Below are 22,991 nucleotides of genomic sequence, written 5' to 3' on the forward strand. Positions count from 1 at the left end.
TACTTGACTGAGCTGCAGAACAGGCACCCGAGAGCGAGCGAGGGAGCCAGCGAGAGAGGGAGGGAGAGAAGGAAAGGGAGAGGAGAGGGGAGGGGTGGGGGCGAGAGGTAAATAGTCTTAAATCGGAAGGGAGCTGCTTCTCTGTGGTCTTGACAAGCGCTGCCTGGGCTCCGCCGGCTCAGTAATAACTGAGTGACCTTTTCCTGGGCTGTATTAGGTCTGGCTGGGAAGGGATTGCATTTTGCAGCTGAAAGCCGGGGCTGCTTCAGCTCGGCTCCTCGCGTGCTGCCGGGGTAAGTTGTGTTGAGCCAGGACAGAAAGAGAGAGACAGCTTCGGACTGCAGTTGCCTAAAAGGAGGACACCTGTGGCTCAGATGCGGTCAACACCATTGCTCGGCGGATCCTGGAGGACCTCATTATTTTAAACTTAAAAAAAAAAAAAAGATTCCTCCCTCCCCCTCCTTTTTTTTTTTTTTTCAAACAATGCTTCTTTTTGACCTTTCCCAAGGAGAAGAGCTACAAAGCAGCCACTGTGCTTTCTGAACGGCCTCCCCCTGTATCGCTTAATTGAGAAGGTAAGTGCAGCAACTGGATGCACACGCGGCGGCTTATTTGTGGTTGTGTGTGTGTGTCTGCGGGTGCGCGCGTGCGTGTGCGGATGTGGTTTTTTTTTTTTTTTTTTTCTTCCCCAGCCTCTCCTAATGAGGCATAAACTGGAGCTGCAGCCCGGCTCCGCACTGCAACTTTCACTCGGGCTGCAGCTCTGCTGAGACGGTTTTGTTTAAATCATGTGAGGCTTCATTATTTTTATGATGAGACATGAAATAGATGCGGGCGGAAGATGGGGCTGGAAGGCGGGGAGAGCCGAGCGGCTGCGGCGCGGAACGTCTCAACTACGACTCGAGTGGATAATAGTCAAAGTTCCCGAGCAACTGCGGCATTTACACCCCCAACCCCAGTCCCCCGACACCCGGGGAGACAGAGGCTGGGAGAGTTTGAGAGGAGATGCTTGCCCTGGCCCGGCCCGTAGGAAGGGAATTCAATCTTAGGTGGGTTCCGGATACCCCCCCACCCTTTGACCTTAGTTTCTGAAATTCATCACCTCCCTCCCCCGTGAATTGAAATGACCATCTTTGGGTTCCTGAGGCCACTTCTGCCTCCAGTCCACTGTACCATTGTAACAAAAATACTGTTCCTACCAGATGGAAAAGTGAATGTCTGGGGGGAGGGAGGGAGTGGTGTAGGGGGAGGTTGGGAAGAAGTGTCGAGAAGAGAGGGGATCCTTGGAGCAAGGTGCCCCTGTCCTAATCGATGGAAATTCAAACTGCTGCGGCAGTTTTATTTTACGGGGGCTACCCAGATTGCTGTTATGAAATACAAGTCAGATTTATGATCTTTTTCATATTGAACATGATATGCTATGCTAACGCTGCATGTGACAGTTTAATCAAATCCATTTGTTACCACGAAGCTAAAAGGGGCCGCTGGGATTTGGGATTACGGGCAGAGTTAGGGAAGCTTGTGGCTTTGTCATTCGCCATCATTTTGTACGCCGCCACCCGGCGAGGGGCTCTGGGTGTGCACCGCATCTCGTCTGGCCGCCCTCATCCCTTCCCCCACCCCCACACGCTCGCCGCCCGCTCCGACCCGCTCCCAAAGTGGGCTTCACAATAGTCGGTCCTCGGCGGGTGTAGGCTGCGCACCGGGTCCGCACTTGAGCTAAATCGGAGGGAAACCCCCTTCCACTTCTATCTCTGGGCTGGGTGCTCCATGCGAAGCTGCGGCAACTCAGGCACGCCTCAGTCAACTCATGCAGAAAAAGGAGAAAAGTTTTGGTAAGGTTACAATCTATCATAGATGCACTTTGCCGGCGCTCGGCACTCTCTGCTGCTCCAAAGCCTTCTTGCCCTTCCGCGGCTTTTGTGTCTCTTGGAAAAGATCTGAAATATTATTGTTTGTAACTGCTTTGAAAGACGGCTGCTTAAACCAATTAATCTTGCTAGGTGCAACAAATAACTGCTACATTCTTTGCAAAGCATCCTTGTGTGGCGGCAGAGACACTACCACAAAAGGCTGGAACATAAACTCCTCAAGGGATTCTTTGTTAGAGTGTATGTATGTTTCTTATTTTTTTTTTTTTTATTTTGCATGTGAGCTGCATCAAAATTGAACCCAGTCTTGCAAATCTCTTGTTGGCCTTTGCCAAGCACTAGCACTTTGCTGCCATGGTAACTGTAATTAAACTGATAAGAGTGGAAAAATGTCAGTATCTCTGAGCCTTGCAGCTGCATTGGAGAAAAAGGGAATCAAATTGGTTCCCAGCTCCATTGCTCAAAAAGGGGAGGGGGGTGGTGGTGGAAGGATGGGGAGGGGAGGGTTGGGAGTTGAAGGGGCAGAACAGAGTTAAGCAGCTCCAGCTCCTGAGATCTGGGGACATCTATTTGCATTGTTGTCCCTTAGGGGGTTACAGCCTGTAGGGACGCTCTGGCCAGTGAACAGAGAGAAACAAGCTTTTAGGCCCAATCCAGTTCTCCAGTCGGGGCCGGGGCTGGGGAGAGGATGAAGATGGGCAGGAGGAGAGAAAATCTTTTGTTTGGTACCTCTTGGCAATCGAATGGCCGGTGTTGGCCAAATTCTTTTAATCTGTGTCACTGCTCCCAGCTGCAGAACCTGCATTCCCATTTTCGAATCTTCCTGAGGCACCTCAATGCTGCCAACCCCCTTTAATGGATTCCCCCTTCCCGCTCCTTTTCCCAAATTGATCTCTGTGCATCTTCCGACGGGGACAAAATGTTTTCCACTCACTGCGGTGTAGTCAGTCCAAAAATATAGAAGACTGGGTCTAAGTGCTGCAGATCTTTTATTATGATTTTTTTTTTAACCCCAGCGTGTTGTGGAGTTGTGGTTACTTTGTTGTGTTAACTACTGAAGCTGAGACTGCGCGGATGAATGGCACAGAACAAGGGGACATAATGGAGTTAATCAAGCGTTAGGCTGCCTCACAATGCAATCCAGGCAATTAAAAGCTCACCAGAGTTTAAATGAAATGGTTCTACTTATTTCTGCACACCACACTGCACAGGCTATTATTTATGTCTTTTTTAAAAATTATGATTTCCCTTAAACTGTCAAATAACTCAGAATGGCAAGGTCTCAGAGGCAATAAGAATTTCTCTCAGAACAATTTACATGCCAATCTAAAACTAGTTATGGGTCCTGATGTGCTATAAGCAACTTGCAAAATGTTTCTCAGCTCTGAACACATAACTCTTAGCCAGACGCGTTCTGCCGGATCCTGAAGGGAAGCTGCCGGCTGGTTTATGCCTGTTTGGTACAGGGTAACATGGTGACTGCAAAATAGTCATTTTTTTCCACAACTGTTAACTTGCAGAGTATCGAAAATGATTTCCTTTTCAAGAGTAACGTGATGTTGTTTTCGACACGAAGGTACCAGGATGGAGTGTAAAAATCTCAAAAACTCCTTCTATGCCCAAGGCCAAACAGAATTCTGTAAGAGTTTCAAATATTAATTGGCCTCTGAGTGCTAAATTAAAATGTCAGCCCAACAAAAACATTTTGTGAGGACAAGCAGGGTGGTGTTGCTTGTGCCAAATGTTGGTATCTCCTGTCTTGTTCGCAAAGCATCGTGAATAAAGATAGTTGACCTTCCACGCTTGGTGATGAGAACACAGCTCAGAGAAACAGAGCTTAGCTACAACTAAGAAGGATTTGGGTCAAAACATTTTCAGCTTGATGATATGAAAAAAACAATAGCCTTATAAATTGGGTAATTAGACTAGCTGCTTTAAACATACCTCTCGGTGTGCTCAGTCATGAAATCCAGGCTGTCATTTAGTATATCACAGTTTTACCTTCCCCCAGGACGACGGTTAAGAGGCACTTAGGTATGTTCTGTACTGTAATTAATGGGATTCATTCCTTGTGGAACCTTGCAAGAAGACGGTTAACTAGTTGTGATCAAAGAAACTTCATTTATTAGAAGTTCTAGAGAGTGAGATTTAGCAGCACTATCAAGGGTTATGATTAATCTACACTAGACCCCGAGCTCCTTCAAAGAAAGGAATAGAAAGCTGGCTATAGGAATACCACCTGCTCCTCTGTATAAATCCAGCTACTAATCTGCAGATCCGAGGACCACGGCTGTGCATCCCATGCAGAAAAAGCAGCTACTCTGATGCCTAGCTGCTGGTCCCTGCTCCATCACTCAACCAGAGAAGCTATTTTCTAATGGAAATTCAACATCATAACGCTATTATGTGAAATGCATGTATCATTTATAGTTAGAAAAGTTATTCTGCTGTGAGGGTATGGTGTCTTGTTGTCTCTTAGTGTGATTAAAAAAGAAAAAGATAGTGAAGATAATAAAGGTAAAGGCTTTATCATCAGGCATCAGAGGAAACCGAGAAAGGTTTAGCTGTTTGGGAGCAGGGAGCACACCGATAATGCTCTAGATTAAGGCTTGGTATTTCTTTCTTGATACTGTTTCAATTGCAGACACATTTAGTGTTTTGTGTCCTTCTGTGTCCAAGTTTAAAACTTTCTGACTAACAGAGGAGGCATAATATAGCAGTGGTATCTCTGGATTGTAAGAAGGCCATCAAGTTTGAGCTGAACTGTCATTCCGCTTTGAGCCAGTCCCTGAACCTCTCACACTATCATAATTTGTAAAATAAAAGAAATTGGAATCAGTAGTTTAGAGTACTTAAAATGCGTTGATACGTATGCAACTGTGAATAATTTGTTCAGCTTTTTGAAAAACTGAGTGTTTGACATTTAGGAAAGAAGAAACTAGAAGGCAAATATCCCTTCACTGAAAAAAAAAATTCAATCAAGTTGTATTAACCAGAGAATTCAATTCATCTCCTTATTTATGATATGGAAATATGTCTCTAAAATGTATAAATGTCCCTGTGTCTAGTCTAGCATGTGTGTAGTGTGTAATATATGTATATAATATATATTTGCCTGTGGATGTTTGTGTAACTTTATATATATTGAAACTTTGTCTTCTGTTGTTTTTTCTTTGCTTTATAAAATAAGTGCATGTTTATGATAATAAATTACTTAATCCTATAGTTTAATTTTATATAAAAGTATATAGCCTATAGTTAGATGATCTGCCACTAAGAGATGCATGGACCAATGCTTGTGAGTGTCAATGCATTTTGAAAATTTTTAACATAATGAATGCTTGGAAATATCAAGGACATAGAGGGAAGTATTTGGATGTAAATAAGTATTATAGGATTGGTGAACTTTTTGGGTGACTGTACTTAGGCTTAAGTATAAACATCTCTACTGCTAAGTGAGGTTAGTGTATCCCATAAAAATGAACTTTCCTTCCACCAACTCATTCTTGACTCCTACAGTGTGTATACAGATTAGTCTGTTAAATAGCTTTTTTCTAGATTGTTAACCATTGACTCCTATTTTCTCCTGAAAGGAACTTCCCTATGTAGAAAACTGTACCAATAGAAAATTATTTACTATTAGTTCATGTAGATGATATCATCTTACCAGGTATAAGATGAGTTGATTGTTTTTGCTACTTTATAGGTGTAATTTCATGAATGATTTAACAAAGACACTTAACAAAGTTTGAACCTCTTTCTTTTCAAAATTTATTTCAATTTCTGTATATTCATATGTTAGCCACTCAGTCATATGTTAGTCATTCAGCCAGGCTCCACTGACCATGGGATTCTCCAGGCAAGAGTACTGGAATGGGTAGCCATTCTGTTCTCCAGGGGATCTTCCCAACCCAGGGATTGAACCCAGGTCTCCTACATTATGGGCAGGTAATTTTGCCATCTGAGCCACCAGGGAAGCCGAAAGTCTAACACTCCTTGAAAATGGCAATCAGAAATGTTTAACTTAATGGAGGTCTTCGGACACCTCTTCATTTTTGGAGTCTCAGCTCTCTTTTTTGTTCTTGTCTTCCTTTAGGTATACAAATGCTCTCAGTCCAGCCAGACACCAAGCCGAAAGGTTGTGCTGGCTGCAACCGAAAGATCAAGGACCGGTATCTGCTAAAGGCATTGGACAAATACTGGCATGAGGACTGCCTGAAGTGTGCCTGCTGTGACTGCCGTTTGGGAGAAGTGGGTTCTACCCTGTACACAAAAGCTAACCTTATCCTTTGTCGCAGAGACTATCTGAGGTAGGAATTCGCCTTGCACACCAGTGATCACTGGATTCCTTTTAAAATACTTCTGTAAGTGTACTTGTGCGTTTTGTGTCTTTCCTGCCAGCTTCTATTCCTGAAAGATGTCCACCTGGCAGCCTTCAGCGCACTATGTCTGTGGCACAAACGAGGGCTTGAGTCATGGTCAGGAAAACACAGTATCTCAAAGTCTTTCTGTTTGCCTTGCCTGATGCTCCTACCTGGGGATAAGTGAACCAACCTCCAGTTCATGTCAAGGTGTTCGGTATGAATCAGCATACAAGTTTTTTTAGCAGGAAAGTGACAGGGTCGGGCTGAGCATAGCACAAAGTGATTCCGTGATCTTTCTGTTTCAGATTTGTCAGAGAAAGTTGGTTTGAAACTCTTATCTGGTATTTATTAGAAGGATCTTTAGTAGAATGTTGAAAACTTCCTCCAAGTGTGAATATACCTCCCCCTGCTCGCAAACCCCAGGGCGTTCCAAGTGATCTTCGCAAAGATAGCATTTGAATGTTCGTCTGCCTCAAGACTTGCAGTAGCTTTATGGAAAACAACAAAGTAAAGACCTCCATCATTATAGGGAAATGATAGCCACTCTCCAACCTATAAACATCTGAACAGTTTCAGGACAACGCAGCTGTTCTTGCTTCTGAAGCTATGAAGCAGGTTAATCTTCTAGCATTTAGTACTCTACACATGGACTTACGTTTAAGAAAAATTATTTTGCTTTTCAGGGGACTTTGTGACTTCATTCAGCTGCAAATTACTTATATTAATAAAGTAGGATCTATCAAATTAGAGAAATGATATATGGCATCATTTGGGTTTTCATATTTGATACAATTAATCACTTTTTCTAGTCTGACATTAAGTGATTTATTTTGAATTTTTTTCTCTTATGACACAAAATTTATCAATCAGCAGTAACTCCTGGTCATTTCAGGAGGGGTTTTCTAGGGAATTTGGTGCTGCTTCATATATAATTCAGTTATTTTCAGTCCAATTCAGTTTCTATATAGAAGAACATATTGTTTGATGAATGGTCGTTACAAGAGGGTGAGCCTGGTACTGTTTATCAGATTCTACTCTCTCCCCTCTTAGGACTGCTTCATCTGACAGCCCCCTGACTAATTATGACCACTTGCTGCCACTTCTCTGTGTCCCAAGGGCACAAAATACATGTAAGGTCCCAGCCATGGAAATAGGAAGTGGCTTTAGGGAAGGAGTTCTCTAACTACTGCAACTAATCATTAGAATTAAGCTATTCCATGAATTCTTGTAGACTCTGCAGTCTTGGAACTTTCCTCTTGCAAATAAAAAATTCTCTTCTGCTCTTTGTGAATTAGAGCCTGATTTCTGCACAGAGTGTATTTGCTTTTAGCGACTTGACATTGCTTCCTAGTTTTGCTTTATCTTGCTTTCCAATAGCCACAAGCTTTTGGATTCTGTCTTTGACTTTTGTTTACCACTGCAGAATCTCCAGTGGATTCGTGTAAAAACACTTTCGAAAACAAGGAGTTTATATAGTCTAGGCAAGATTAAAGTGTTCTAATATGCAATAAAGACAAAAATTGAGTCAAATTTAGAGTCTTTTGAAATCTCTGGCTATTTTTAACTCGAAAATACAAATTTGCCAATGAAATACCTGTGTCCTGAGTGAAACTCTTTTGCAGTTGTCAACAAAGTCGAGAGCAGAGAAAGTAATCTTGTATTATCTTCGTCTTCCTTATGGTAGTAAAAATAAGTTGTTCAACTGATATTTGATAGTCTCAAGTAAGTGTGTTGTTGAAGGGAATTTATCAAAATAGTTTTTAATCTCAGAAATCTTTATCTCTAAAAGAGTCTATTTGCTGCTTTGTGTGATACAACTTTTAGTTGATTTCTGATAAGCTCAAACTTTTAATCTTTACATTTTTTTCTTTAATCTTAACTCTTTCAAATTTAAACCCTGGTCCAGATTGCCAATATATTCATTTCTCAGAGTGCAATTTCCTCTCAAATTAGTCATTACAGCATTAATGGCCAGTTGTTATGTTAACAGCCTAAGGGTTGTTAACATTTCAAACTAAGTTGTTAACAACAAGCTTATCCCTTATTTAAACCGAAGGTTTTGTTGTATATAACATGGCTTCTTTGGCAAGAAGTAGTTCGTCAACACTTAAAAACTGCAGAAGTGAAATGGGTAAATGGAATGGGTGTAAAACGCCGTGTTATGTGTTATAGATTATGCCGCAGATGTGGTATTAGTTTTATGTGGAAAGTGCATAGCACAGTGAAATTCTGTCTGTTTAAAAGCATACGTCTCTGATTGGCAAATTAAAATAATCTGATTCTGTATGTCAAATAGATGAAGACGTTCAAGCAGATTTTATGTACAAATTAATTTCTTCGAGTCTGTATAAACAGGCATTCAAAATGCTTATGCCTGCTGTGTGAGAGACATGATTTTAAGTTAGACAAAAATTAACTAAGGGAAAAAGGGAAGTGCACCTCAAATTGTTACTATCTATTTATTAATTACGTAAAATCTGCAATATGATCAGTGAACAAGTAATATTCTATGGCTGTTTTCCTGAGCTTTGAAAATAACTCTTCTCATTTCCTTCTGTGTTCAGCACATTGCTTTCTTGTATTTTGCACAACCACTGCTTAACCATTTAAATCCTATTAAAAAGTAGTTTAGATTGATTTTTGGATATTATGTGATATCTTTGAGGTACAAACGAGCCATACATACTTTACAGTTTGTATTTCTCGGTCTAACTTTCCAGGCATCTAAGTAAGAATGTGGGAAAGGATAAAGACAAAAGTAGCTTACCTGCACCAGTAAATTATAGATTATAAATATTATCTTGGGCCAGATAATTTTTCACATCTACAGAAGAGTGAAATACTTTTCGCCAAGTTTATTTAACTTCCTAGTTAACTTCTCCTTCCAAAAGAGAACACAAAAAGCACTTTTATTGCTGAACAGTGAATCTTGAAGTTCTTACATTTTATTAATATTTTGCCTTATTCTGAGTAGAGGTGGTGATGACAGGTTTTTACAAGTTCTTTATATGATAAATATAAGAATTTAAATCATAAGATATTTTCTTTAGGGTGTTGGAAACTGTTATTGCAGTAATTTTTTCTTCTTTGAGGCACATTTAGCTGTATTTAAGAAAAAGAAAACATTTTTACAGTTTATTACTAAGTTTCAAATCTTGACAGTTCCCTTACCATAACAGGGCTGATATAGTATTTTTTATTTTTTCTGTAGAATGTAAGATAAACGTGTCTGATGAGAGGGAATTTGTCAGTTTGTAAATGATTGGTCGCCATCCTCAGAAACTAATTAGAAATAGGAACAGAAACATTGACATTTTAAAAATTCCTCTATTAACGCTTTCTGACTTAAACTATGAAGTCACTCTGCCCACTGATATTTATATGCCAAGACCTAACAATGTATCTGGTAAAAATATATCCAGTACAGTTAGTTTTTTTTTTTTTAAGTTGTTTATGATAAAGTAGACATGGAAGCATTTTTGTGCCTTGAACTAAAGAATGCATAAAGTAAATTAGCAATTACTATGTAAAACTAGCCAAGGTTTAGTAATGATGTTTACAGGACTATAGTTACTACTAAACTATCTTTCATTCTGATTTGTCTGGTACGTATGAATAAAGTAGTTAATATATCATCAGTTTTAGAATTAAGATTTTATATCAAATTTCATGAAGTCACAACCACAAGATAAACCATACTACTTTACTTCTCAACTTGGAGGCAGTGTAGAATATTAGCACTTACACTTAAGCTTTTGGGTCATTTTTGCCAGTTTTTAAATTTAAGCCTGCGTTTGCTTGCTTGTGGTGTATTTTAAGCATCAAGGTGATGAAGACTGTATCTTGCGTCTCTGTGAATGATGTTTTACCAGAGAATGTACTCAAAGCTATAGGGAAAGCTACATATAGCTTTTTCTACACAAGAAACAGAAAACATCTTGTATAAAAGATAATGCAGTTTGCTATTTTTATACATGAAGATGATTTGTTTAAAATGAAAGTACTGGGAGAAAGTGATGCTTCATGCTCCACCACAGCTACCAGTTAACAAAAAGGATTTGAAACTGTGATGCTGATTGCCTATTTTAGTGCTTCAATGTAATAGTATGATTTTTACAATAGAAAATTAAAATTAAATGCTACATAGAACATTAGCCTAGCTATAACTTTATTTCACACTGATCAAAACTGGAGCTTCTAAATAAATTTTTATGAGATTAAATTTATGTTAGTAGATAATTATGGCCTTAAAAGTAAATATGAATATATTATTAATATTATTTTATCTGACAGTTCACTGCACAGATTCTTTTTTAATGCTAACTGACATTCATTCTGTTTTTCCTGCTTCGTCCTCTTTAGATATTAGGCAGTTGGAGAGCAGTACATTATTATTATTTGAAATATTTTATTGTTTTAAATTCCAAAAAAACTAATCTTATATATGGAATGACGCTCCTCCCAAATAATTTTTTTTTCATTTGAGCTTTCTTAACATTTTATTATGGTCATAACTTTATCATATTTAAATGTCTAAGCTAATCTTTGTATTTTGAGATATTTTGCTAAGTGTTAATAACTTAGACTCTAGACTTGGGTCTTTTAAAAATACTGCTATATTTCCTGCAAATTATCTTGCTTTATTTACAGCTTTATAAAATATTATAATTTTAAGTTTATTTTTCTGTTTATTATAGAAAAGCATTATTGCATTCTATTTCAAACATTTTATAGTATATATCTATCATTCATGGACCAGCACAAATCAAGAGGGATAATTTTGTGCAATACTTTGGGAGAACACCCCTTGCTTTAGAGAAAAATTGGTAGACCCACACTAGAATTCCTGAGCAACAATCTCTCTGCAACAATCTCTGTTAAAGATATCCCATCTACATAGAGAATTTCTTATTTATAAATTTATCTGTCCTTAATTCTGTAATATACTCATTTTCAGGGAATGAGTACTTAATTATTCTAGTTTTGTGCCTTTTGCTTTGTTTTATAGACTTGAGATATTGTCACTGAAAATAACCTCCACTAAGAATATTAAAAATAAAATACTTCACACTGTTTCTATGTCTTTACTGTTTTTTATCTTTTCATAAAGCATGGAATACTTCAATCAGGATAGTTTTTAAACATAAAATGGATAAGTTAGACATACCTGACTTAGCAGAAAAATATTCTGTTTCTACAAGTATATTTAGGATTAAATACACATGGAAGAACTACATTAGAGAATTGCTAAAATTGCTTATTTTGCACTTTATAAATACATAGAGCTCTGGGAAAGAATCTCTTATTTTTGGTTGCTCTTTAAGTGTATCAAAGTAAGGCAGCACTTCATTTATAAGCTCACCATTAACTTCCATTAAGTGACTAATAGTAAATGTTAATGCTGTTTTGACTGCATAAACATAATTTATTAAGGAATCAGTTTAAAATATGCTGAAAGTAATAATTTTGTAAATGGCTTTGATGAATATATGCATTGTAGAAATGCATTATGTAGTTCAGTTTTCTGCCTCACATAAAAATTATGTAGCTTTAAAGAAGAATTGAACCAACCTAAACGACCACTGTATTTTTTTTCATTATATTGTGAGTCATTGAAATCTTATTTTACCATTTGCTTTGAAAACATTTACCAGTTCCTATGAGAATGACTTTTATCATTCAAAATTATACATTGTAACCTCATCCTATCTTCCAAAAAGAAATTAACATTTCTCACTTTTATCCATAAATGTTAAAATATGTAGATTGTAAATGTAGGACAAGATCTTGAAAACAAGGAAAGTAAAAATAAAAATAGCAATACTCTCTCAATCAACCAGATAGCTTTTAAAACAGAATTCACGTTAGCCACATTTCTTTAAAAAGGCATTTTTCTCCTGTTTAATTTTTTAATCAGCTTATACAAGCAATTATTCCTCCTGATTCACAGCATTTCCCTTTGGCAGCACCTAAAGAGATGTAGGGTGCGTATGCACGCTGCACATACAGATGTTAGAATCTACACAACCTTGGAATGTGCACCGACTTTGGTCATAATTGACTTTTACCAGATCACCATACTTTGGCAGGCTTTGAAACTTGTAAAATTCAGATACTTGATGCCAGCTAATTCCTTAGTATTGTAAACCATAGCTCTGACTTATTCCTACAGAGTGTTCACCATTCTAAGAGGAAAGACAAGTTTTATAATACTGCAGAAGGCCTAACTTTATTCCCTTGTGATTTTTATCACCCAATTCTGTTTGTCTCAGCTCCAGTGGAGTTTGATACTGTCTGCTTCATTTCCGTCTCTACCATCGTAACATACTTGCTTTGATGATTAACCGTATGTTCCCCTTCTCGAGGGTATTTATAAGAAATTTATTTTGAAGTAGAAGTTCCATTGTGAAGCAAGAAATGTGACATTTAGTTTTGTTTCTTACTTTAAAGTGATTTCTTTTGCTTATTGAGGTTTTCTCCCCCTTATTATCCATGTAAATGGATAACTCTTCCCTCAAGAACTTCGGACCTAAGCATACCCTTTTATTATATTCATCAAGCATGTTTGCTGTATTACAGACATAGTTATGATAAATCCCACATCAGTCACTTGGGCATTCACCTGCACCATTTTTGCCTTCTGCTTTATACCATCAAAACTTCTTGATAGATATTTTTCTTCTCAACGAATTTTTTTTAGTTATATAAAGATCCCATTTCTTTTGCTGAATTCTTTTACTCCATAGTTTTGGGTTTTTATGATGCAAAAATCTCTAGCTGTGGACTTTATTAGTTGAAAACAAAAATCACACTTGAGATAGTCATGTTGGAATAGTTAGATCTCTGATTTGAAGTTGGAAAATTAACATGAAGCTGCATGTATTAAGTTAGACTCTAACCAGCATGTTTTGTTATGATTCAATGTAATATTAAAAACTCTCCAACTGGGCTACTGGGAAAATAAAAGACTCTTAGGATTTCAAAGATTATTTGCATAGGAGTACACCAAAGCCATATTTAAGTAAAATTGTTATTACTAATGCAGTAAAGCATTGCCTAAAGTAAACCTATCCTATTAATAAAAACAAAATCAGTTTTAGTAAACATAAATATCCAATATGACATGGATTAGTAATGGGGCAGAGATCATAAAATGTGCTAATGATAACATGTAATAATTATCTAAATACCGCCAAGAAAAAATAAATTCCCATCTCACACTGTGAGATCCCAACAGGCAACTTCAAGAGCAAAAAGAAGTTTTAGACATCACTAGTTTATTCTGCGGAGAAGGCAGTGGCACCCCACTCCAGTACTCTTGTCTGGAAAATCCCATGGATGGAGGAGCCTGGTAGGCTGCAGTCCATGGGGTCGCTAAGAGTTGGACACGACTGAGCGACTTCACTTTCACTTTTCACTTTCATGCATTGGAGAAGGAAATGGCAACCCACTCCAGTGTTCTTGCCTGGAGAATCCCAAGGACAGGGGAGCCGGGTGGGCTGCCATCTATGGGGTCGCACAGAGTCAGACACGACTGACGCGACTTAGCAGCAGTTTATTCTGATTTCAGAAAACTTTTAAAACAATGCCATGTTTTTATTCTAGCAATTCTATTAATAGCAGAGGTACATGTCATTATTGAAAATATTTTATTCTCTTCTTTGTTTTAAAAGATTTTGAAATCTCTTAAATAGTACCCTTTGATAGATTGCTCACATTTCACCAAAAAAGTTGAGTCAAGACTGTTCACAAAATACCTTATGGCATTGAGCATGATGCTTACTTTGTTTTTATCAACGATCCCATAAAAACACATTCTGACCAACAGCTGCATATTAGACACAGGTGACTTAGACTGTAAAGAGACTGCCTGCAGTGCAGCAGACACAGGTTCTATTTCTGGGTCAGGAAGACCCCCTGGAGAAAGCAATGGCAACCCACTCCAGTATTCCTACCTGGAGAATTCCATGGACAGAGGAGCGTGGCAGGCTACAGTCCATGGGGGCACAAAGAGTTGGACATGACTGAGCAATTAACACTTTCACTTCATTTTCTAAGATGAGTGTTCCTTTGCTTGAGTGGAAGGGATGGGAGTAGAGAGGTGAATAAAAAAATGATCATAACTTCTAACACTAAAAATGAGTAGTAGTTTCAATTGGCAGGTTTATTTAGTTTTACGGGTGAGAAGTTCAACTGTACTATACTATGAACATAATTTTAAAGCCTATAAGTATTACATATGACTATCCATTGAGGGATGTCTGTGTTTTGGGAGATAAAAAGAAATAATGTTACTGAATTGCCTAAAAATTTAGCAACTAGTATTTTCTGTGACCATTTATTAGGGAAAAAAAATGAAAAAGGTTCTAAGCTATAAGAACCCCTTCTTTTGACAACATGTCCTTACTGAGTGAATAGGATTGGGGTTTGTAATTATGATTACATGTTTGTATTTATGATTACATGTTTTGCTGTATCTAACAGTGTGAAAATGAAGCCATTTAGTTGCTTAACAAATATTTGAGTGCCAATATTTCATTTCTATAAATAATGAATATATAACTTTATATTTCTAATTGATTTTGTATAATACATAAATACAAAACTATTAATATTTTACTATGTAAAGAATAAGATAGTCTGGGAAATTTGGGAAGCACTTAATGGCAAATTATTTTTCAATATTTTTTTTTTACAGCTGATGTACTCACCATTGTTAAATAACTAAGGAAAAGATAGGAGGAGTTTTAGTGTGGTTCTATCACATGGAACCAGTACAGAGAATGAGAAGAGGTATAATTAGGAATGAGTAGAAAAAAAATTCAGGGGGGATGTTATAAATAATAAGTAAAAATTGTGCTCTGTGAAAATCCTTTGGTAAGCCAGTAGTCCTTTTATAAAAACTGAGATTCAAGCTTCATAGTTAAGTTTCAGATGCAGAGAAAGATAGAGTTAGCCTTGTAACTTTCATGCTGTTTGTATCATGCGGCTCTCACTGCAGATACTGGTAAGTTATCAACAGATGGCAAAACACTTAGCATCATAGGTCCCCATTTTCCCACTGAACAACTATTATCCTGTACACTCTAGGTGGGGCTTCCCAGGTGGCACTAGTGGTAAAGAATCTGCCTGCCAATGCAGGAGATGAAGGTTCAGTCCTGGGTCAGGAAGATCCCCTAGAGGAGGAAATAGCAACCCATTCCAGTATTCTTGCTGAGAAAATTCTGTGGACCGAGGAGCCTGGCAGGCTACAGTCCGTGGGCTCACACAGAGTCAGACACGACGGAGCACATACTCTAGGTACTGTACAAAGCTGTCAGACACAAGGCGGAGTAAACCACAGAAATAACTCCTTCCTGTGTAGAGATTATATTCTAGTTGGGAAAGCAGATAATCAACAAAATAAGTATTGAGTACATTAGGAAGATAATAAATGCACAGGAAAAATGGAGTAGTGTAAGAGTTTGAGCAAGCTGCAGGAGTTGGTGATGGATAGGGAAGCCTGGTGTGCTGCAGTCCATGGGGTCGCAAAGAGTCAGATGCGACTGAGCGACTGAACTGAACTGAAGAGGTTTGCAGAATTTGTATTTATGAATGATGATGCCTGTGTGAATGTGGTGGGGAGGAGATAAGGATTTGAAAAATTAAACAGGGTAGACAGGCACAGTTTGTTGAGAGGGTGACTTGAATAAAGACCTAAAGAAAGTGAAGGAGCTCGCCATGGGGATGTATAGGTAGGACATTCTGGGCATGGGGCCAGTCAGCATGAAGAACTTGCGGTGGAAGACTTTCTAATGCGTTTGAAGAAAATCAAGGATGCTCGTGTGGTTGGAGTGAGAGAGAGAGAGGAAGAAGCAAGGATTAGAGGCAGCCACTGTGGTTTTGTGGTACCCTGGTATCACTGTTCCAACCATGAATGCCCCCTATACTTTTCTAAATGACAGGTGAGAAAGTGGTACCATCTGAGAACCACTGTGATGCTAACTCAGGCTGTTATAGACTGAATTCCCATTTGGGATTACAGAACTCATCTGCTAAATTGAATGAGATTATTTTAATGTATAATTTACTAGTATTTTTTTATGTCTTTTTATTTCGCTTCAGTGTGATTATATAATAGTTGTGAAGTATGTGTCTCAAAATAGACCCCAGATTTAGGTCATTTGACTGTTGCTAATTCACAGGGATGTTATAGTTGTATGTCTGAGCTGAAACTGATACATCTACACATGTCTACTATATGGTTATTGGAGTATTTATTATATAATACAATAGGAATGTTCATATTGATGAGCTAAAGCTGCCAACACAACATGGGTGAAGGTAACATCTTGGCCAAAGATGTCATTAAACTCTGCCCTGATCACAATATAATAGATATTTTTGAATACTTACATAATAAAAATTGGAAAGATATGGATTTTTCATAGGCTGCCAGTTTCTACTCTTGAAGGGGAAATGTCAGTTATTCTATCTCTGAAAAGTTATCTTTTTCCATTATTTTTAAAGTCAAGCTGAGTTTTGTTTAATGAAATTAATTTCTGGTACAAAACATTTAAAATAACATATTTGCTCTCATTATGGTCAGTGTTTCCAAATCCAGCATTTAGAGGAAATACATCAAAGACGTATTGTTACTTAAAACAATTGAATCACCTTCCTGATGAGATGAGATAAATTGTTACAGAAGTGTTCTGTTTATACTCATGCTTCTGGCCCCTCACCTAACCCCAGCTCACTAATTTTAATTTCACATTAAGAAGAGGCAGGCATTCATCTCCCAAACTAAAAGATTAATATGCCTTCTTATTTGTGAGAGTGGGATCTGGATGTGCCAGCTGTCTGTACTTTTAAAATTAAAAGTTAAATTTCAGCAGTAAATACAATCAAAGTTCTTGAGCCTGTATTTAAATTTATAAAATGGGCTAGGATGCATTATGGGTGTTGGCTAAGAAGTTGCCCATTGATCTTACAGAGAGTCACAGCATGAACAAGTGAGCTTCCAAAGCGGTGATTGTCTACACTTCATGCACAAAGAAATCTCGAACACACTTTCCAGAAAGCTATGAAGTGGTGGCCAGATGACTTTGCAAGCTTTAATTCCTACTGTCATCCTGCACATCCTAAGTGTTTTGTTTTGTTTTTTACCTGTTACGATCTCTAGCAGCCCTTCTATTCCATTTGGTAGGTGGGGCATGTGTTGTAACAGCCATCTTGTCCTCCTTTAAGCCAAAGACCTATATTCCTAATCACTTGGTGATTCTCACCTTCCAAAACGAATCAATTTGAGCTTGATTTTTTTAAAAAAGATTTTTGGCCATACCATGCAGCATGCAGGATCTTAGTTCCCCAACCAGGGATGGATATTTTTGAATACTTATGTAAAAAGATATGGATTTTTCATTGACTGCCAATTTCTACTCTTGAAGGAGAAATGTCAGTTATTCTATCTCTGAAAAGTGATCTTTTCCCATTATTTTTAAAGTCAAGCTGAGTCTTGTTTAATGAAATTAATTTCTGGTACAAAACATTTAAAATAACACATTTGCTCTAATTATCATCCCCTGCAGTGGAAGTGCCAAGCTTTAACCCCTGGACCACCAGGGAAGACACCCAGTTTGAGCTTGATTTTAAGGAAAAGTCACTTGGTCTTGACTGATAGTCTGCTAAGTGTGGAAATAATCTCGTCACTGATAGTTATTAAATTAACTATCATCTTTAGCACAGAGATCACATGCTTATTCCACTAAAGGTGTTCAATGCTTTGTCTTCTCAATTAACTGTAGATTGCTGCAGTGACCTGAGAAAAAAGTTATGTATTTTGAGGAGATCAAAATTTTTTTTAAAAAATTTTTTGATTTAGGAGTAAGCAGAGTCTTTCATTCTCACTAAAACTCAGTTTTTCACTGTGCTTCTAAAGTCACAGATGGGGGAAAAAATAATAAAATAAAGTCACAAGCTCATTCTGCGTTTCATTTGAACACATATAGTGTATTTTAAATCTTTCACTGGGTATTTCTCATTAATCTACTACATTGTGTTACCCCACTCCAGCTATCATTAATGGCATGTTAGTCATATGTGACTGTTAGGATGCATTCATTTATCTGCTGTTTTTACCTTCTGTGATATTACTTTATACAAAGAAAAATGTGTATTAGTTCTTACTAATTCTCTAAGTTTCTCCCAAACCAGATGCTAGTTAGACCTAATCCCTAGGTTTCAGAGGCATCAAGGTGAGGAGTACAGATGTGATGTCTGCCCTTTTTCTGTGACTTCCTTGTTGTATCTTCCTAGGCAAGTTACTGAACCTCTCCAAGCCTCAGTTTACCTATCTGTACATAGGAGTAGCAAACCCATTCAGGCAGTGTCAGTGAAACACCATAAGGAAAGAATCAACACATAGGCCAACACTCTAGTGTAAGCTTCTGTTACAGAGGAAGAATTGTGCTGAGTTATGGGTAGTTATGGTGCTACCAGGTAGAGCCAGTGGTAAAGAATCTGCCTACCATTTCAGGACATGCAAGAGACGCAGTTTTGATCCCTAGGTTGGGAAGATCCCCTGGAGTAGGAAATGGCAACCTACTCCAGTATTCTTGCCTGGAAATTACATGGACAGAAGAGCCAGGGGGGCTACAGTCCATGCGGCCACAGAGAGTCTGACATGACTGAACACACACACACACACACACACACACACACACGAAGATAAGACAGAAAAAAGAAGAAAAGAGACTAAGAAAAAAGATAAGAAAAAAGACTAACGAAACAGATTAAGATGAGATTTAAGGATGATTAATAATCAGGAATTTGAAAGGCTAGTAACATAATAAGATCTTTTACTTTTCATCTACAAAGAAGATAGATGAAGAAAGGCTTAAATACCACATGCACCTGAAGCCATATAGGAAAAAAAATAATTTAAGAGTGGAGATTATGGGAATCTGGAATGAGTTGTTAAATTAAGATTTTAGTGTATTTTGCATAAAGTAAGATGAATTTGAATCTTTGATGGAAATTACTGAACATGTGATTTTCTTTGTAACTGAGGCGGTAGTTTTCTAAAATGTCTTATATGCCCATGCTCTCCACACTCAAGCTTGTGAAAGTTCTATGACCTTGTAAAGCATTATATTTAATATCCCATAGGGTAGAATTATATATAAAATATTAGCTTCCTTTAAGTTTCGTTTGTAGTCTTGACTTTTATATCTTTTTCCCCAGATGACAAGGACAGTTGAATGCCAATATTTTAACTGGTATTCTTTTTCACAGTGTTCTCGAAAACATTTTGTTTATATACCTTTATCCTGGGGAAGTTTAAGTGGGCACCCTCAATTTAAATAGATATTGATAAATATTCCATTGTACATTTCTAAAATTAGGAAGACAATGTGTAAAGGCTAAGGTATCAAATAAACAGAAAAGCTATTCCTTAAGGATCCCTGCAGTTTATGTACCTCCAATTTGGAGAGCACTCTTATTTTTAATAGCTTTTTAAGCTTGATTGCAAGTTGTTTGGTAGTGATATGTGTGAATAAAAGGAAGGGAGGACCAGTACTTGGGAAAAGAGTTGTAAAAGGGAGATGTAGTAGTTGTTTGAAAGAAAGGGACTAAGCATGGGCTGCTATGCCTGACGCTGTTCTTTTAATATTAAATCAAGGTTTGCTTTTATGAGAAATATCCAGTGTATGTGGACTCTTTCTACAACTGTACTATAGCCACTGGCAACATTAATATAAGGCAGGGTTCCTCTCCCTTCCCAGCAACCCCCAATTCTGGACACAGTGAGAGTTTGGACAGATAAATGCTAAAAGAACCCTATGTACCAAAGGCAGTGTTTACTGCATGTAATACATATCATTGTTTGTCTCCTGTAGTGAAAAATACTTGTGTCGTGCTGGTAAAATGCACTCCTGACAGACCAGTGCTTGCTATTATAGGGTCCATTGCTTAAAAAAATGATACACTGACAGAAATACAATTTAAGAAAATTTAACACCAAGGGTAGTCAACCATGTAGACTACTATTAAGGGGCCAAAACTCAAGGCCAAGGGTTTATTTAAAAAAGAGGCATGGTTTATTTGCTAGTAGTAGGCAAAGTTAAAAGGAAAAAAAAAAATCGAACTTGAATTCCTTGCTCTCTAGTCTGTAGAAAATTAATGAAAGCAACAGTTCAATAAGATTTTATTGCAGAAATGTTTAAGTGCAACATTTTAAGAAGGCATTGGAATTTTTAAACAGTTACTTACCATTTAGAAAGCTGTAACACTGCAGTGCGTAGCAAATTGTTCTCATTGGATCCTAGGTACACCCCGTGATTTTCTTAAAATGTGTAGTCAGAGCTGGTTGGTCTGAAATCACTTTGTTCATTTCATTTTTGTGTGTGTAGATTATAAATATATTTGACGTTGACAGGTTAGCAGCACCCGCAATTACTATAATTTAAAATGTAAGCTATTGTCCAAGTCTCCTTATGGGCATAGTTTGGTGGTTAAATGCATTGGATTTGTAACAGGGCCTTCTGAGAAGGAAAATAACCAAATATGAGATATGATGAGACACATTGGATTACAGAAGAATACAGAATATACTAATGAATAAACTGCTACGTAAGGATGACAAAACATGTATTTTTAAGCTGTCACATAGCTCTCGTATTAGAGAAGGAAACTCCATGAATTTAGATCAGATGTAGTATCTAATTTTACCATTTTAAAAACTCATCTGCCATCCAGTGATATTTGATGCCAACTTTGTACTGATTACATGTTCCTTTGGGAGAAAGGTTACAAAAGTAATGCAATATATAGTGTGAGTTTCAAAGTTTAACTTGGGTAGCAGAGAAATGGAAAATATATCATTCACTGGTATGGAGAATCAAATAATACATATCTTATGTCCGCTACCCTGTTGAAAGTGAAAGTGTTAGATGTTCAATCATGTACAACTCTTTAGGACCCCATGGACTCTAGCCTGACAGGCTCCTCTGCCCATGGGATTCTCCAGGCAAAATACTGGAGTGGGTTGCCATGCCCTTCTCCAGGGGATCTTCCTGACCCAAGCATCGAACCTGGGTCTCCTGCATTGCAGGTGGTTTCTTTACCATCTGAGCCACCAGGGAAGCCCTATAAGACAGTGCAGCCCTGGTGGTGTAGTTTTATTGCCACCACCAGGATGGGGCCAGGGAGGCAGTTGATTGTGCCGTGAAAGGATGTCCCAAGATGCAATGCTGTGTCTTTGCAGATATCCTCCAAAAGGCAGTTGCCTCCAATCTAACGATGTTATACCACAGATTCTTCTAAAAGGTAATGCCTGTTGTCCAGACACATTGTTCAGGGCCTCTTTCTTCAGCTGTATATTGTAGCAGGCACAGAATTTCATGCAAAAGAAGGCTGGAATCCTTATTTCTCCATTTCTGCACACCTTTTAGTGATGTTTCTGAAATTCCCTATGTGAAATGTATCACATAGTACCTCTGCAGTCAGTATTCTTGCCAGAGATTACAACTTCAAATGCTGCTTCTCAGTGCTTATTTTTCAGGAAGCTTTCTGAAGGAAATGGTGTCTATGGTGGATTGATTACCTGAAAAACTAGATACTAACCTATTTCTTCTGATAGCTTTAATATATTTTTTGGATCACTTCAGAGAGCTCTACACTTGACCTTGACCCCTGAAAACCTTCCACAGTCTTGTGCATGAGGGATCGCCATTAGCTGGCATTGAAGAAAATGTTTATAAATAACCGCAGACATTTCAGTGTGTTAGAGGTGCAGTTATGGGCTTTGTTTGCTGTATCACAATGTCCTGTGGGTTCACTATTGAACTTTCCCCCTCATCTTAGAATAAGAAAAGTTCCCGACCAGGCTTTTTAATCCATGCAGTTGATTGAAATGTTTGAAAATGTTTCTTAGCATCCTGAATTCTTGAAGACAGGATCACCATCCTGCATCCCATGTATACTCGTTATGTTCCTGTTTCAGATATCTCCTGGGAGATTTTGAAATCATGGAAATGAAATTGTTTAAATAATCCAAGTGGGTAAACTACACTGGAGAGAACTGCAATGGGGAGGGAACTCGCTGCCCTGGGAGGTAGGAGGAATTCCCTTCTATGGAAAGAGCTCTTTTGTCTTTTCTAGAACCTCATGGTGATTGCCATTTCCCTGGGATTAAGCAATATATCTTCAGGAGCCCTTACTGTGCCCAAGTTAAGATATTTGAGGTCACCTACTTATTTTTTTAATTATAAAGTAGGGCTTTTTTCTTTTTAAATTTTTTTTCAAAATTTTGTTTTATATTTTAGTTGATTACAATGTTGTGTTAGTTTCAGGTGTACGACGTGGCGTGCCATGCTCAGTCATGTCCAACTCTTTGTGACCCTGTGGACTGTAGCCCCGCCAGGCTCCTCTGTCTGTGGGATTCTCCAAGCAAGAATACTGGAGTGGGTTGCCATTTCCTTCTCCACAGGTGTACCAGAAAGTGATTCATTTATACATATACCTATATCCACTCTTTTTCAAGGTTCTTTTCCCATATACTTTTTTTTTTAAGATTTTTTTTAAAAATGTGGACTATTTTAAAGTCTTAATTGGATTTTCTATAATATTGCTTCTGTTTTATGTTTTGGTTTTTTTGGCCGTGAGACATGTGAGGTCTTAGCTCCCCAACCAGGGATCAAATCTGCACCCCCTACATTGGAAGGTGAAGCCCTTACTACCGGACCACCAGGGAGGTCCCGTCCCATATACTTCT

At 37.9% G+C, this 22,991-nt stretch overlaps 1 protein-coding gene across 1 annotated transcript in view; it reads left to right on the forward strand.

The window, feature by feature from the left end:
- The first annotated feature begins 841 nt into the window (after positions 1–841).
- The window catches only part of LMO3 (LIM domain only 3), a 57,694-nt gene continuing 35,544 nt past the window's right edge, over positions 842–22,991 (forward strand). Inside the window, exons 1-4 of the mRNA XM_052640615.1 lie at positions 842–1,026; positions 1,443–1,576; positions 1,779–1,835; positions 5,968–6,181. Of these exons, the coding sequence (XP_052496575.1) occupies positions 842–1,026; positions 1,443–1,576; positions 1,779–1,835; positions 5,968–6,181 (590 nt within the window). The remainder of the gene's footprint in view (positions 1,027–1,442; positions 1,577–1,778; positions 1,836–5,967; positions 6,182–22,991) is intronic.

This window comes from Budorcas taxicolor, chromosome 5 (assembly GCF_023091745.1).
Source record: "Budorcas taxicolor isolate Tak-1 chromosome 5, Takin1.1, whole genome shotgun sequence".
NCBI lineage: Eukaryota > Metazoa > Chordata > Mammalia > Artiodactyla > Bovidae > Budorcas > Budorcas taxicolor.